We start from the raw sequence: 17,589 nt of genomic DNA on the forward strand, positions 1-17,589 counted from the left end.
TTTTAAGTTTATAAGTGGGGAGGGCCAGAATTGGAAGGAATTCCCATCTCAGCCTTTGTCTTGTCTTGTGAACAGACCCAAAATATGTATCCCTCATTAAATTTCCCAATCATCACCCCTCATTCAGGTGTTCCAGGGATAATGCCTCTGAAGACAGACATCTGCAACCTATACAAGCAGTGTAATAGGATACATTTTAATTTAAAATCATTCACCCAAGTCTCATTGCTGCTGGAGGCAGAGTAGTATGGCCTCCATGGGGAGAAATTTGTCTGTATTTATCAAGGTCCTTAAAATCATTCATACCATGTTTCCCTATATTCCACTCTAGAAATGTACCTGTTGTGTCGGTCCCAGCCCATTGATAGTCAAGCTGTCAGCTAGGAAATCTCAAGGCGCTGGCCCAGGCCTGCGTGTTTCCCCCACAGGGGCCAGTATTGTGGCGGGACAGGCCTTTGTGGTTCTTATGATTGCAGATACAGTTCAGCAAAAACCATTAGGGAACTTGGAAAAACAAGATTTATTACTCACAGGTCCTCGTGGGTACACAGCGTGCGTGCCCAGGGGCCACATGGAGAGGTCACAGGTAGAGAGCACAGACCTGGGGCTCTGCCTTTATTAGGACCCAAGGGTCGGGTGTCCAGGGTTTTTTGGGTTCATTCTTTAGTGCATAATTTACTGCATAAGAGTGGGAATTAGGGCACGGGAAGAAAGAAGCGGGGTCACTGAAGCCATCAGTTATCTGGGTCATCCAGGGTTTTCTGAAGGAAGGGGGCAACCTGATTCCTTACGCGGCTATTTTGCCACGCCCTACAGCTGGCAATATGTTTATTCAAGATGAATATCTTCAAGTGGATGTCTCGACAATTAAAAGCTGACTGTCCAGCACTTACATTACAGTAAAAAAGCTTAATCTAAGCACTATCTGAGGAAGTAATCAGGGAGGTACACTGACTGACCTGCAAGGAAATTTAGTCCAGTTATTCCTAAGTAACAAAACTTGGAGACCAATGTTCCCACAGTAGAGGAATGGCTAAATTAAATTCTGGGACGTTCATGGGATAAAATATTTTATTGCCATTGAAATAATATTTTAAAATAATAGTGGCTCAGGAAAATATGCCTACTCTTCAAACTGTGTGCTCGCAGCCTGATTTCTGTGCACCCAGGCTAATTCATGTTCATAGGTAGTAATGAGAGCTGAAGTGCACAGCCTGCCCTTTGCTTACTCTGCCAGATCTCCTTCTGTATGATTTCTCCAGGGGGAGCCCGCCCACTTTGAGTATCTGATGTACCCATTACACTCAGCATCCATCACTGGTCTTGCTACTTGCATCCGCAAACCCCTCATTGCCACCTGTTCTCTGGATCGATCCATTCGCATCTGGAATTATGAGTCAAAGTAAGGAATAAAAGGCTTTGCTACTGTATTATGGAGGGTTTGGGTTGTTACATTTTTCATGTGAATTATTTTAGAGAGTTTTAAATTTTAATTGCTTTGAAGCTTTTAGTTGGAAAAAGAATTTTAAAGCAAGTCAGTCAACCTACCTTCTCTTTTTACTCTTGCATGGGCTCGAAAATTATTTTGTGCCTTATTAAATGCTTGCACCATGCCAGACAGTGTGCTAGACTCTGGGGATATAGAGATAACACTCCAGTATCTCACCTTCTTTCATGACCTCCTATGTCCTTCCAGCTTTCCTAACCCCTCACTCCCACTAGATCTGCTCTGACCTCGTACAGCTTGCCAGACTATTATTTATCCTTTTTCTCCTCATCATTGTCCACAACCCTCTTCAACTCCCTAGTGATTTTTTTTTTTTTTCCTCCTGGCATAGCTTCCCTGAGAACCTGTGACCCACACTATAATTTCTTTGTTCTTCTATACAGCTGCTGGGGCTGCTGAAAAATAAAATGTGCTGTCCTTCTGATGTGGGAGATCTAAATGGAGTTGTGCACTCAATATCACTAAACAACCCCGTGACCAGTCCCCCTACTTGCCATACTCATTGCGGGACACTGTCCTCAAGTAACCAAAATCTAGAAAAGAGAGGAAGCAATCGTTGCAAACAACAAAGTACCTTAACTACTATGATAAAATTACACACCAGATACAATAGAGGGCTTGAGAGATTTATCAGGCTAGACTCATAATTCAATAATTGGTCTTTTTCACAGCACTCTGGAACTTTATAAGGAATATCAAGAAGAGGCATATACAATCAGCCTTCATCCATCTGGTCACTTCATTGTAGTAGGGTTTGCTGACAAACTACGCCTTATGAATCTCCTCATTGATGATATACGTCCTTTCAAAGAATACTCTGTCAGAGGATGCAGAGAAGTAAGAACTGCTGGAGATGAAGGTCCCCTTTCTTAGAAAGCCAGGGTTGAAAAATCAACTAACACATTCTAGGGAGGTGAGACCAAAATGTGTCTTAGAAAACTTTAGTGGCTTTGAAAAAGAAAAAAAGAAAAATCCAATTCTTCTTCCACCAAACTTACTGAGTATATGATTCTTATTCTCACCAAAATATTTCATTGAGCCCAAAGCCTTGCAAGAGCCCACCTGTGATAAGTTCTGTCTGTGATTGTGGAGTAATGCAATAGCATTGAAAAAGAAAAGTTACACCCTGACCAGTGTAGCTCGGTTGGTTGCATGTCCCCGGTCTGATTCCCAGTCAGGGCATATGCCTGGGGTGTAGTCTCGGTCCCCAGCTGGGGCGCGTGTGAGAGGCAACCAATGGGTGTTTCTCTCTCACATCGTTGTTCCTATTCCCTCTCTTTCTCCCTCCCTTCCCCTGTCTCTAAAAGTAAATTAATACAATCTTTTAAAAAGAAAAAGAAAAGTTACCACAGAATCGGAGTCACAACTGGGAAGAGGTTGGAGGCTGGGAGAAGCCAGGGAAAACAAGCAGTCCATCAGCTTTCCCAGAGGTGACTTGCAGACACAAGACAATGATTCCAGGAATCACTTCCCCACCCTGAAACCTCTTGTACAGACAAAACAAGCGTTTTACTCTATGACCCAAGCAACCTCATACTCAGCGCACATGGCAGTGTCAGCACCTTGGCCAGTAGGAGCTACAGGACTAGAGAAAAGGTCTGAAAATGTCAGCCAGTTCCCAGGATATGTGACCCTTCCCCAAATACCCACTGCCATCCATGGTTTCAGCCTGAACTCTTTGAGAAAAGCAGCTCTTGACTGTAACCTCCAATGAGACTACTCATTTCTTTCACGCTTGCTCTCTGGCTGCATTTCCTTGTAGTGTGCCTTTAGCCATGGAGGCCACCTGTTTGCTGCAGTCAATGGAAATGTGATTCATGTTTTTACCACCACGAGCCTGGAGAACATCTCCAACCTGAAAGGGCACACAGGGAAGGTAAGTGAGTGAGCCGGGTGCAGGGGCACAGAGCCAAGTGTTATGGGAGCCCATGGGATGCAAGTGAACAGCAGAGACTCCTTTTCTCTTGGCGGTCATTATCTACTTGGGGGAAGAGACAATAAAACAAATACACAGAAGAATTACTAATTGTAATAAATTCAGTGAAAGAAAAGCATGGGGTGTTATGAGTGGAAATATGGAGGAACTGGCATAATGAAGGAGATTGGGGTGTTCACAAAGGCTCAGTCCTAAAGGAATGGGTAGGAATTAACTAGACAGAGCTGGTGGGGATAATCACTGCAGACAGGGCTCCAAAGACCCTGAGGTGGGAGATTGCAGAGAGTGTCAGGAACTGAAATGCCTGTGGGGCTGGAACATAGGTATCAGAATAAAACTTGGGGTAAGCTAAGATTGGAGAGGTCAGCGGAGGCCCAACTACGTGGAACCTTGAAGGCCTTTAAAGATTTTTATACTTTATCCTTGTTCCTCAAAATCAATGAAGACTTTCAGGGCAGGGAATGATATGACCATATTTGCATTTTAAAAGATTACTTTGGCTACAGACTTAAAAAAATGTACTGAAAGAAACAAGGAGACTAGTGTGGATGTCACACAATAGGAGATAGTATTTGGGGAAGGATGGAGGTGGTACAGAAGGGGAGAAGTGGGTGAATTCAAAAGATACTTAGGAAGTAATACCAATGGTTCCTGAAGATCGAGTGGATATGGGGCATGAAGAAAAGGAAGGGGCCAGAGATTAAAAGGGGTAAGAAGATGTCAGCAGATGAATTTGGAGGGAAGAAAAACAATTTTTAAAAAAAGGTGTTCTAGGCAGGACGTGTTACAGGTGATGAAATGGGAGTATAAAGTAGAATGGTGGTTGGTGGTTTATACAGCTGGCACATTGGGCACACATGAGGAACGATGAGGGAAGAGCTGGAGAAATCGGCTGTATCGTAGGGTGTTATGTGCCAGGCCAGGGAATTGGACGTTGGTCTGTAGCTGATGAGAACCAACTGGAAGGATTTAAGAAAGGATGTAAAGGGATCAGGAAGGCAGTTCTGCAAATAGCATTGAGGATGGCCTAGAAGGGAGTGATGGAGATCAGCTAGGAAGTGAGGGTGGAAGATGAGCTAGGAATTAAACCATGGCTTTAGTATCAGGGACAGAGAAAAGAAAAATATTAAGTGCCATTTAGACATGTTATGTTTGACACGTCCAGAAAGTATGATATGTGAGTGTGGAGGTCAGGAAAGAAGTCAAGGCTAAAAATTAAGATTCTGGGGATTAGGTCCAAGTGGAAGTCAGAGGCATAGATTAAATAACCAGGGGCCTGTGTGGAATCTGAGAAAAATCTTGGGCAGAAGACAGGTGACCAACATTTAAAGGACTGTAAAAAGAAGAGAAAGACTTCAAATGAAGTACAAAGAAAACTGGAATCAGGGACTTGTATCAGAGAAGCCAGGAAACTAGTTTCCAAAAGGAAACTTGTGTCAGCAAGAGATCCTGTAAAGATGAAAAACCAACCATTGACTTTAGCAATGAACAGGTCATAAGTGAAAGCGCTATGGAAACACAAGCATTATTGAGAGCTGCTTCACAGCTGGATTGGTCTTCCAGTGACTTTGGAGACACAGATGAAAGCACACCATGCTCTGCTTCAAATAAGTCAGTCCCCTCAAGCAGAGCTGTAGAGCTCTCATTTTATGGCCTCACTGTCCCCTGGGCAGAATCCCTGCTCCACTTTTCCAGGAGTGACATCCTCACTCTGAGTGGCACTTGCAGAGGGGATGGGGTGGAAGCCCCCAGTCTTTTTAGCTTTTGCCTCATGGCATGGAATCAATACTCTCAGGGCACCAATATTCTCGGCCTCCCACACTTGGAGTAGAGCTTCCACCAACAGTGGGGACTGGCCGGAGTAAGGGAGACCAGGTCCTCTTGGCCATGCCTACCTGGAATAGCTTCTGGGTGGGGACCACAAACACTAGCAGTCTGCCCTTCCTGAGAGCTGGAGGGAGAGGAGCCCCAGCTTTTGGTCACACCTGCCCAGAGTGCACAAGAATAAAATTCTTGGAGCAGAGGAGGGTAAAGGAGCAGGCCATGGCTCTCTTGAGTAGATTTTCTTGAATGGATGTTTCTACATTTGCTATATGCCCTTAGGAAAATTTCCAGAGACTTTAAATAATTGCTTGTATCATTGTTAACAGTTAACTTATTTTGTTGGGGAAAAGGTCAGTCAGCTAAGATCCTTACTCTGCCATTCCAGAAGTCCCCTCTCTCTCTACCATTTTTGCAACTTTCTGTGAATATATGATATAATTATTTCCCCCAAAGAAGTTTGTTTTAAACATAGCAATAATTGGTTGTAGCATTAAAGGAACCATTAAAATTCAGTCCTTCAACCTAGGGTAAAAAGGAAATGGGAGTGTTTCACCTTCCATATTTTGCAAGCATCTTGGAAAACAGAATGTTAACATTCCCAAGAAGCTAGGTTTTGTGCTTACTGGAGGGTATGAACCAGGAATTGTGCCTCAGTATAGTGGAACATGTGAAGAGTTCATATGCCTTTTCCATGTGAGAGTGTGTATATGTGTGTACTCTTCACTGAGTATGTCTTTGTCCCCTGTAGGTTCGTTCCATTGCGTGGAATGCAGATGACAGCAAACTGATTTCTTGTGGCACCGATGGTGCTGTATATGAATGGAATCTGTCCTCAGGAAAGAGAGAGACAGAGTGTGTGCTCAAGTCCTGCAGCTACAACTGCGTAACCATCTCCCCTGATGCCAAAATTATCTTTGCTGCTGGATCTGACCATACCCTCAAGGAGATTGCAGATTCTTCCGTGAGTCCATCCCTGCCCGCCTCTGGGCTGCCGCTCTGATCTGCAGGGCACACTCCTGTGTTTACAGCAGAAAGTATGGTGGGAAGAAGGCCTGTGAGAACAGGGTCCCTTCTTCATAGGGTAATACCTGCTCCCCATTCCTTTTCAGTCATCTCAGTTATTGTTACTTCTGGAATTTCCTGCCCAGTGCCCTGTCTGACTGGGCTAAATTGTGAGTCCCTTTTCACTTCCATTTTGCTTGCTGTCTAGACCTTCCTTCCTCAGGCATGGAGCTCAGCAGCATCTCTAACCTGCACACATACCCTTGAACTGCACTTACTTTCCTGGTAGGAACAGAACTATAGTTACTGCTGTCACCTAGGCTTGCCATCATATTTGTTTGAGACCCTCAAACTCTGAAATTATAGAATTATGACATTTAGCTCCAAATAAGTCATACCTCGGTACTCGTCAGCTTCAGAACTCATCAAACCCTGTACTCGTTGTGTTTTGATGAGAAAAAAATGTTTCAGCACTCAGCACTTGCTTGGGACTGGTCTCAATTGCTAGAACTTGTATGAGTCATGCCACCTCCCTGCAAGAAAAAAATGCTTCATCACTCCTCACTTACTCCGTACTTGTCAGTTTCAGCACTCATCACAAGTTCCAGAACAAATTAACGAGTACTGAGGTACCACTGTAGTTGGGGGAGGAGAGAAGAGTTCAGCAAGGACACTTCATATGCACGTGGCTGTGTCCTCCTCCAGGAACCCAGCCGCAGCTGGTCTTCGTTGGTTTCTCTCGCTTTTCTTTGGTGTTTGGCACTCTCCTGGTGCTGCTACCTGGGGAAGTTCAGAGATACCCTGGCAGCAAGATGACCTGAGGCAGGTTTTCCCATGATTGGAACAGAGCTCAGAGAAGGGTGTCTTACTATTTTGCCCTGAGTAGCTTCATCCTGGTTCTGGCTTTCACGGTGCTGCACCATAACAAAGCTTCTGCAGGGCAGGGCTGTGGTTCTCCCTGCTTGATATTCTTACCAGCTAGCACCCACTGCATGGCCCAATGCACACATTCAATCAATGCCTGGTGCGTAGGCAGATGGCTGGGTGGGTGAATTAATATGTGAAAGAATGAGTTCCCTGACAGTATAGCTTTGCTTTTATAGTGGACATAATTAATGACCTACATCCCATTCTGAGTTTGTGATGCATGGTCATATAGCAGCCAAGAGCAAGCGCTCTGGAGTCTGACAGCCACTTAGTAAGTGGGTGAGTTGAGGCAAATAACCTACCATCTCTGACTGTTTGAGGGATAACGGTAACTCCCTCAAAGGGGTTTTGTGAGGACTTAATGAGTTACAACATATACGTGTAAAGCCATAGAATGGTGCTTGGCACTTAGGAGGTGCTTTTAAAGGTTTCCCTTTATTAGTATTATTCATAACTTGTAAAACAGTTTATTATCAATCAAGCAGCCAAGAAACATTTAGTTTGTTCCTTTTATGTGCTAAACACTGTTACAAATGCTGTCAGGACCAGGAAATGCATTTGGCTATTGATTATTACTTTTATTTACCTCTAATGTTCCTATTAAAGGAGAGGAAGAGAATGACCTGGAACCTGGGGTCATGGCTCACCCCTCACCCTGAACAAAGCTGTCTTTTCTTCAGGTCCTTCGAGAGACGTCAGCGTTTGATGTCATCTACACAGCCATTGTCATCTCTCACTCTGGGCGCATGCTATTTGTGGGTACCTCAGTGGGAACCATTCGTGCGATGAAGTACCCTCTGCTTTTGCAGAAAGAATTCAATGACTACCAGGCCCATGCTGGTCCTGTCACCAAGGTGAGAGGGGACCCTCTCCTCAGGGGTCCAGTCCCAGAACTAACTGGCAATAGATCCATTTGATGCTGCCCACATACCTTCTTTACCTCATCAATCTCCCAATGTCTTTTCCATCTCCTTTTTTATTCCCCCAGCCAACCAATCAATAGACATTTATTGGCTATTAATGGTCTTTGTTTAAACTACTCCAGGAATTTACCCTAGGAAATAATCAGAGATGCGCCCCAACATTTATGTACAAGGTTATACAAGGGTACAAAAGGCCTTCCTGGGGGCAATAGCATGGGCACACATTTGTATTAATAAATTGCCCCTTCATTCTCCCTTCTAAAATAGTAGTGTTTATATTACATGGAGATCTGAAGAACAGGCACTGGGAAAATGTGTATGTCCTTCCCCCACCCCTCTCTCATTCCAGATTGAACAACATCAACACCTGAGGTTTTTTATTATGTCCCAGACTCTATTGGCTTACCTGTAGACACAATCCTTATTAAGAAAGGATTTTTCATTATAAAGTGAAACTTCCCTGTGCTGAGCCTGGTTCTTGGATTCAAAGTAAATTTCTATAACATAATCCCTCCCACCTTCCCTTCAGATCTACTAAGTTTTGTGGATAAGATGTTTATTGTTCTGATTACAAAAGCAATGAATGCTTATTTGAGAAGTAAAAATACTCATAATAATATCATCATGAATATTTTGGTGCATTTTAAATTTCTACTTTTGTAAATATACAGTGTGTGTGCTTTAAATAAATTGAGGTTATACCATATGTACACTCCTTACACTCCTTTGTAGCCTTTGGTTTTTTTTTTTTTTTTTACTTAATGCTAGTATAAGCACTTTGCCATATTCAGTAGGTAAATAGTCTTCAAAAGCATGACTTTAGTAGCTACACAGATATTCTATCATGTAATGGACCATAACTTATTTAACTCTTCTCTTATAATCAGGCATTGAAATTATCTTATAAACTCTAATAAATTTCCTAGACTACAAATTTCCAAGGGCATCTCTGATTATTCCCTAAAGCTAAATTCCTAGATAGAGATAGAATTCCCGAGGGAAAGAGCATTGCCATCTTTAAGGTTTTTGACCCATACTACTGACTGTGGGAAGACGTTTTCATAGTGGGCTTGTTTGTTTTTGTGTTTTATTTTGAAATAATAATAGATTCACAGGCAATTTTAAAGATAGCATAGAGGTCTTGTGTACTTTTCGCCTAGTTTACGCCAGTAATTACATCTAATGTAACCAGAGTGTGATGCTGCACCGGAAAATTGACATGGGTACAATACGTGTGCATGCATAGATTTGTGTAACCATCGCTGCACGCAAGATACAGAACTATGCCATCACCACAAAGAGCTCCCTCATGCTGCCCTTTTATAGTCACACCCAGTCAGTCACCACCCCCGTCCTAGTCCTTGGCAACCACTTGTTTGTTTTCCATTTCTAAAATGCTTGTCATCTTGAGAATGTTGTATAAATGGAATCATACAGCATGTGACCTTTTGAGAGTGGCTTTTTCCACTCAGCATAATGTCCTTGAGATCCATTTAAGTTATTTCACATATCAATAGTTTATTCCTTTTTACTGCCAAGTGGCATTCCATGGTAAGGCTGTACCATAGTTTTTTTAATCATCTCCCTGTTGTAGGATATTTTTATTTTCTCCCGGTTTTTGGCTATTACAAATAAAGCTGCTATAAACAATCACATACAAGCTTGTAGACCTAAATTTTCATGTCTCCGGGGTAAATGCCCAGGAGTACAACTGCTGGATCATATTGGAAGTGTATGTTTCATTTTTTAAAAGCCTGTCAAGCCGTTTTCCATTGCCACCAGCAATGCATGAGAGAGCCAGTTTCTCCATGTCATTGCCAGCATTTGATACTGTCACCATTTTTATTTTAGTTATTCTAATATCTCATCATGGTCTTAATTTGCAGCTCCCTAATGGCTAATAATGTTGAACATCTTTTCATGTCCTTATTTGCCATCTGTACATTCTCTTCTGTGACATGTTTCCATACTTTGCCCACTTTCTAGTTGGATTGTTTGGGCTTTTTTTGTTGGGTTTTAAGAGACTTTTTGTATGGTCTAGACAATAATTGACTGTTAAGATTCCAGATCCACAGAGAATGTAGACATAGTCTTGCTTCTTTCACTTATTACCAGAAACCAGTGAGGGCTTCTGTCTTGTTCTTACCCAGGACTGAGTCTTCCTCCCGGTGAAGCTGGGTCCGGGCTCGCCTGCAGGGAGGCCTTGCACATAGCCAGTCCTGGTCCTCCAGGGCCTCAGAAAGCCTCCTGTCCATGGTCTTTTTCTCAGATGTTGCTCACCTTTGATGACCAGTTCTTGCTGACGGTCTCTGAGGATGGCTGCCTCTTCACCTGGAGGGTCTTCGATAAAGAAGGCCGGGGAATCAAGAGAGAGAGGGAGGTGGGCTTTGCCGAAGAGGTGCTCGTTACTAAGACAGACATGGAAGAGAAGGTAAGAATCAGATCCGATGGAGGGAAATGTGGAAATTCCTTATAGACACTCGGACTCCAGCCAGCATTGGAGGCCCTCTGTAGCCTGGCCGCACCTGGGGCCCAGCGCTCCCTCCAAGTTCTCTGTCCACACCGCCTGGCTGCCCTCCTCACTGCTGCCTCGTCTGGCCACCACACCCTGCCTGTCATTCTGCCACATGGTCATCTTATGCTCTGCGCTACTGTTAGCCCATGACTAGCTTTTCTCTTCCTACTCTTTGAGGGTAGGAACCATGGAAGTTTCTAGCCTGTGGAAGACAATCAATAAATATTTATAAAACTGAATTGGCAAACTGAATATCCCAGTTGTATTTGTGAAATTTAATAATTGCTAGTATATGGAGCCTTCTTTTTTAAAATGAGGTATTTATAAAACATTCCTGAAATCTATTCCTCTTAATAATAAAACAATAAAAGTAATAATCAATAACTAACACTTTTTCAGGTTTGCCATGAACCAGGCACTGTGCTAATTGCAGGCATTTTCTCATTTAAATCTCACATAGTTTCTGTGAAGAAGATACTAGTATTCTCCTATGTTTGCAGAAATGGTTTCGATAGGTTGAGTGTTATGTCCAAAATCACTGAGCTAGTATGTAGCAGGACCAGGGTTCTGATCCAGATTTAATCTAGAGCCGACACTCTTTATTCCAAAGGGCCTTCCCTCCTGTTCATGTAATAAACATTCTATCTGGATGTGTTTTGAGGGCTTCAAGTGCACAGCTCTGTGCTTCACATCCTAAAGGAGAAGCTGAATGGATGATAAACTCAAGAGGCTTAGAGCAGACAGCAAAACTATGTACTCAGTGCTGTTCATCCAGAATCCAAAGTGCATTTATTCAGTACCTCCTGGTTGCTAGGCACTGGAGATGCATGTGTGGAACAGGCTTGGGTACTGCGATCAGGAAACTCACAGTCACAAGGGATGGAGACAAGTAAAATCATCAGACCAGCAATGCCAAAACAGCCCCAAGGCAGGATGATAGGCCCCTGGCATTTCCTGGGGATCCCTCCTAGGGCATTTCCTGGGAATCCATTCTAGGGATCCCTGGAACTTTCTTCAGGAAAGGCCAAGTGGGAGGAAAAGAGGAGGGAGAGCCTTTGAGAGTTGGGGTCTGACCTACTGCAGGCAGGCAAATATGTTTCCTCTTCCTTCTCCCTGTTTTTCTTCTCTCCTACTCTCTCTGGGTAGGGGAAGAGACCAAACAGGAGATGGCAGGCTGCACTGAAAGCCTGAGGTGTCTGGCTGACTCCTGCCCCTGCCCCCACCTCAGCGCAACAGAACTGCTGCCAAGCTGGAAGTGACCAGTGTGTGCAGTGCTCATCCTGAAGCTCCGCTTCTCCCAGCATCTTGAGCCATGTTCTTAGTATTCCCCGTGAGCCTTTCTGATCGTTCCCCATAACTCTTCCTCCACCTGTCCCATAAAAGTCACTTTCCCCAGATTTCCTAGCTCCTTTCTTTCCTTATATTCTGTGACATTCTGTGTCTCTATCTCTCAGGCCATGATTTACCCACTCATTCAGCCATTCATTTATACGTTGATCCAGCTAGTATTTATAGAGGAGTCTACTGGGTACCAGACACTGACTAAGGTCTGGGATCATAGGAACAAAGGACATAGAGGGTCCTTCAGCATGTAGCCTGGGAGGAAGTAAAGGTGAAATTTAAAAAGGGATTTAAGGTATAAGGGGTGTTATGAAAGAATGATGCTGTGGGGGCCCAGGGGAAGGAACCCTGACCCAGGCCAGGTGGTGCCAGAGGAAGGGACCCTTAGATGAAGCCTTCCAGAGCAATGAGAAAGGATCTTAACACTGAGATATAAGTGTGCACAGAGGGATGAGAAAGGGTTACTCTGGGGAAGATGCTTCTGGCCAGGTGGGGCTGAAGAAGAGAGGGTATGAGGGAGGGGTTGGAAATGCTGTAGAGAGATCTTGAAGGGCCTTTTACACCATGTTTTAGATTTTGGACATTGTTCCTAAGGACCCACTGGAAATTGACCCAGGTCAGGAAATGATGGTAGATTTGCATCTTGGAGACACTACTTTGCAACAGCTTAGAGTAGGGACTGAGGAAGGACAATGAGCAACTATTTCAAACATAACATGTCAAACACTGGCTCATCCCCACAATAAATGTGTTTCACTAGTCCAAGGCATCATTTATTCATTTGATAAATATTTATTTCATGCTGATGATGTGGCTGGTCCTATGCCAGGCTCCGGGGTAAGGCCCTGAAGCAAGACAGGCCAAGTGCACCCACAGACAACAATCTAGCCAGAAAAACAGTCTTCATCCCCAGTCCTCTCACCCTCACCTCGCACCCAGTCAGACCCCGCGTTCCCTAAAATCTCTCCCTCGAATCTCCCCATTACTCTCTCCTCCCCCTCCGCTGCCTCCAATCAAGCCCCTACCGTCACCCACCTGGCCTGTGCAGCGCCCCTGCCTCCAGTCCTCTAATCTGGTCCGTGCTGCACACTGCCATCACAGAGGTCCCTTTAAGGCCTAAGGCTGCTTAATCAGGTTAGACCAGGGCCTTCAGAGGCCCCTCAGAGGCCCCTCAGAGGCCCTCTAGGGTAAACTCCAAATTTCTTAGCATGACCTGCAGGGACCTTGATGGTCTGACCCAGCTGGCCTCCTCTCTTGCCCTCGGCCTCCCACCTACACCAAACCTCACGCGGTGCCCTCACATTGCACATGCAACTTGTGTTCGTCTCTTGCCTCAGGACCTCCTGTGTGCCAGATTCGCCTGGTCCCCTGGCCAGGAATGGCGGACTTGCATAACACGTTCCTTGTTCTCTAGTCATCTACAGCACTAGGGCAGACAGACCAGAAAAGGTGAATGGGGACGTACAGAGTGTATCCACAGGTGAGCAAGGAGAAAACACCTGTGTTCTCACCGCCTCTGTCATCCACTTTAACTTTTTGCTAAATGAGGGGGATGCATATTATGGTATTTTTATAAAACTATAGCAATGGTGAGTACAATGGATTGGAGGAAGAAGACACTAGACATAGGAACCAGGAAGGAGACAAGACTTAGGACCTAAATTAATGTCGGCGAGGCCAGACAAGGCATAGTAGACACTGAGAGGGACAAATGAATAGTAAGTCCTGCTTTGGGCACTTAACGCAAATTGTAATGTTTATTTGGCTGTCTCGGTCTTTAAGTTCTCTGACTGTAAGTTCCATGGGAGCAGGAATCATGGTTCAACAAATTTTTTTCAAGTGCCTACTAACTGTTGGGCACTCTTCTAGGTTCTTGGGATATATCAGCTTACAAACTCAACATAGGTCTCTGTCTTCTTGGAACTTAAATTCTAGTAGGCGAAGAAGACAAAGACAATCAATGAAATAATAATGTATATATTAGAAAGTGCCAAGATCTAAGGAAATAATTACAAGTAGGACAGAGTGGGGCAGGGGTGGTCATGAGTGCTGGGAATGAGAAAGGGAGAGTAGCAGGACTAAATAGTGTGGTCCACATAGACCTCCCTAAGCAGGTGACATTTGCATATATTTGAAGGAGATGAGAGTTATTAGTATAACGTCTAGCACACAGTAGGGCTCACTGAATATATGTTGCGAGGGTAGAGGAAGGAGCTCATATGTCTCCTGGTTTTTAGTCTGCATGTCTTGGGGGGGAAAGATGACAAGTTCTAGTTGAGACACATGAGTTGGAGGCTAAGCCAAGCTGCACGTCTCAGAGGGCTCAAGGCCAGAGGCATAAATAGTCCATGTCACCCACACTGTGCATATTCTTCACTCTGTGTCCTTCTCCCAAAGGCTCAGGTCATGTTGGAGCTGAAGACGCGTGTGGAAGAATTAAAAATGGAGAATGAGTATCAATTGAGACTAAAGGATATGAACTATTCAGAAAAGATTAAGGAGCTAACCGACAAGTTCATCCAGGAAATGGAGTCCTTGAAAACAGAAAACCAGGTCTGTTTGAGAGATGAAACCATCAACCACAAATAACAAGAAATTTGCTATTCACTCCAATGTACTCAAGATGGAATTAGCGTATGCTCATACATGACAAAGTGTGATTTAAAAGCATAGTTGATAACATTAGAAATGATTACAACTGCCCTGGCTGTTGTGGCTCAGTTGGTAGGAGCATTGTTCCATAACCAAAGGGTTGCAGGTTCTATTCCCGGTCAGGGCACATACCTAGGTTGCAGGTCTGATCCCCTGACCCTAGTGTGTATGGGAGGCAACCAATCGATGTTTCTCTCTCTCACATCAATGTTTCTCTCTTTCCCTTCCTCTCTCTCTAAAAAGCAATGAGAAAAAAAGTCCTCAGGTGAGGATTTAAACAAAACAAAAAAAAAAAAAAAGAGAGAGAAATGATTGCAAGGAAGTACTAAGTGAAAGAAAGCAGACTATAAAACACTATAGTAGATAGTGTTAAATAAAATAAATATGCATGAAACAATTTTTTAAGAAAATAGCTAACAGTATGATTGTCTCTGCAATTGGAATTGTGGGTAATTAAAATTTTGTTCTTTATACTTTTTTTATAATTTCCAAGTTCTCTATAATGAGAATATATTAGATTTATGATCAAGAGAAATGTATTAGAAAAGAAAATGAAAAGGTCACAAGAAAAATAACTATAGAAAGAAAAAAACTAGCAGAATATTGATCTCTGGGTTGTCAATGGGTTAAATGAAATTAGTCTAAATGGTCTTCCTATAGTTAGATTTGGTCTAGGACTCCCTCAAAATAATGGCCCTCCATCCAAAACTCCCTATTTTTTGTCAAGGGATATTTGTTATTTTATATTATCTTCATGGGTCAGAGAGTTTGGAATAAAACAAACCCTGGCTATTAATTTTATTATTTCATTCATTTAGCCAGCGATGGTTGATTTGGTGCCCTCCACCAGCTAAGCACAAGCTTAGCCCTGGAGACGGCCCCTCCCCTACCTGCAGGGAGAGTCCCTGCTCCATCACAGAAAACACTTCCTTAGAAACTGATGCATCGACATCTCCAAGGATTCAGTTAACAAAAATGTGCTGACAACAGAGGATTCCACTGAATCCTTACTTTTTTTCACCCCCAAATGCATTTGCCACATGTCCAAAACTGAACTCATTATTAAGACCCACTTAAAAGAAGCATATATATATAGTAAATATATGAGGGGGGATGCAAAAAAGACAGAATTATCTTCTGGAGAGTGGGCTCCTTGTAGTATAGGCTTCCCCCACTAGGTGAGTGTTCAAGGAACACATCTGTATCACTGTACCAGCTGGTGGTGTTGTGAGAGGCTGCATTTGGCTTCAGTGAATTTTTTTGAAGACTCTTTCAACACATTTGCCCATTTCAGGATGGGTGATTTATGAATGCACCTGCCCACACCACACTGAATGTTCAATAGTTTTTTGACCAAAAACGGCATGATCCCTGTGCCCCACCCTCTCTGTTCACCTCATCTCACCCTGAGTGACTTTTTGTTGTTTCCCCAATGAGAAAAAGTCCTTGAAGGGAAACGCTTTGCCAATGTGGAAGAGATGAGACAAAAAGCAGCAGAAGCACTAAAAGGCATAAAAATCAACGAGTTCAAAAACTGTTTTGAGCAGCAAAAAAAAAAAAAAAAAAGAAGTCTCGATGAGTGTATTGCATCAAATGGGGAGTATTTTGAAGGTGACTGAAGTTTAAACATGTAAGAATGAATCCACAATTTTTTATAATTCCAGAGGGTTTTTTTTTAGTCCCCGTCATAGAACTTCCAGAGCAGAATATAATGTAAATAAAAAGTGATCACTTGATTGTTGCTCACAGAACAGTGCTCGGTACGAAATATGAGCTTGAGAAATGCTTGTGAGTGAATGTGGATGTCACTGTAAAATATGTTCTTGCCCCAGCTTTCAGCAGATGTGTAGAAGCGAGAACATTTGATCCTGTGTTTTAGGTTTTAAGAACAGAAAAAGAAAAGCAAGATATATTCCATCGTGAACGCATGAATGAACTCCTAGAAAAGCAAAGCCGGGAACTGCAGGACCTGGGTGAGTCCACAGTAGAGAATACGTGAACAGAGGGTGGTTGTTTAGGGCAGAAGGCCCAGGTGATATGGCTTTGTCTATAAACAGGCTGCATTTATCTCCTGGAACTCACTGTGGTTTTTAATGAATGAGCAAAATGCACAGGAGTAAACACAGATTAAACACAAGCCAGCGGGGGATATGGGAAAGCTTAGGTTTGGAGCCTCTTGACCGTCCCAGACTCACCATGTGCTTGCTAGGAGCTCTAGGGAATCATCCGACTTCACCAGGTCTCAGTTTACTCTTCAGTAAAATGAGGATACTACTACCTATTTTGTTCATTCAGCACATTCTTCTTGTCCCTGAACCCCCAAACACTCCCGGCAACCTTTCTGCCTAGTCAGCGAAGGGGAGGGAGTTTGGATGCCTGAGGAGATGGGCAGGTGAGGAAGACAGGCAGGCATTTGAGTCTTGGCTTTGGAGGCAGGTGTTCTAGTGGGTGCTGGAAGGGGGTGGAAAACCACCCAAGGCTGCTCGGTGTCCCTGAGGTTGGTGCTAATATCTCACCTTAGATACTTTTCTTGCTTCTCTGAAGAATGTTGCAACAACCAAAAGTTGCTTCTGGAATATGAGAAGTACCAGGAATTGCAGCTCAAGTCCCAAAGGATGCAGGAGGAGTATGAAAAACAGCTGCGGGATAACAATGAGACCAAGAGCCAGGCCCTGGAGGAGCTAACGGAGTTTTACGAGGCCAAACTGCAGGAGAAGACCACCCTTCTGGATGAGGTACCCACTGAAAGCCACACTGTGCCTCCCACCCACAGCGCGCCCTGCAGGCCCGGCCTGTGAGCGGCCCAAAGGGCTGTGGGAAGCCTCACTTGACCTCCTTCCCCAACTTTCTTTCAGTGCATGTGCCCTTTGACCTTTATTTCACACATGTGTTTCTCTGCACACCAGGGTCCTCACTGGGCTGGGAGGTGCTCAGTTTTTGAGTCTGAAATTCCTTGGGCAGA

At 43.8% G+C, this 17,589-nt stretch overlaps 1 protein-coding gene across 1 annotated transcript in view; it reads left to right on the plus strand.

Annotated features, from left to right (window-relative positions):
• The window catches only part of CFAP57 (cilia and flagella associated protein 57), a 56,880-nt gene that overhangs the window by 12,435 nt on the left and 26,856 nt on the right, over positions 1 to 17,589 (plus strand). The window contains exons 6-14 of the mRNA XM_090268263.1: positions 1,263 to 1,402; positions 2,179 to 2,344; positions 3,270 to 3,383; positions 6,016 to 6,228; positions 7,877 to 8,050; positions 10,389 to 10,550; positions 14,373 to 14,528; positions 16,507 to 16,600; positions 17,172 to 17,362. Of these exons, the coding sequence (XP_090124389.1) occupies positions 1,263 to 1,402; positions 2,179 to 2,344; positions 3,270 to 3,383; positions 6,016 to 6,228; positions 7,877 to 8,050; positions 10,389 to 10,550; positions 14,373 to 14,528; positions 16,507 to 16,600; positions 17,172 to 17,362 (1,410 nt within the window). The remainder of the gene's footprint in view (positions 1 to 1,262; positions 1,403 to 2,178; positions 2,345 to 3,269; positions 3,384 to 6,015; positions 6,229 to 7,876; positions 8,051 to 10,388; positions 10,551 to 14,372; positions 14,529 to 16,506; positions 16,601 to 17,171; positions 17,363 to 17,589) is intronic.

The sequence above is a fragment of the Furipterus horrens genome, unplaced genomic scaffold (assembly GCF_987537825.1).
Source record: "Furipterus horrens unplaced genomic scaffold, mFurHor1.1.pri manual_scaffold_3, whole genome shotgun sequence".
Taxonomy (NCBI): Eukaryota; Metazoa; Chordata; class Mammalia; order Chiroptera; family Furipteridae; genus Furipterus; species Furipterus horrens.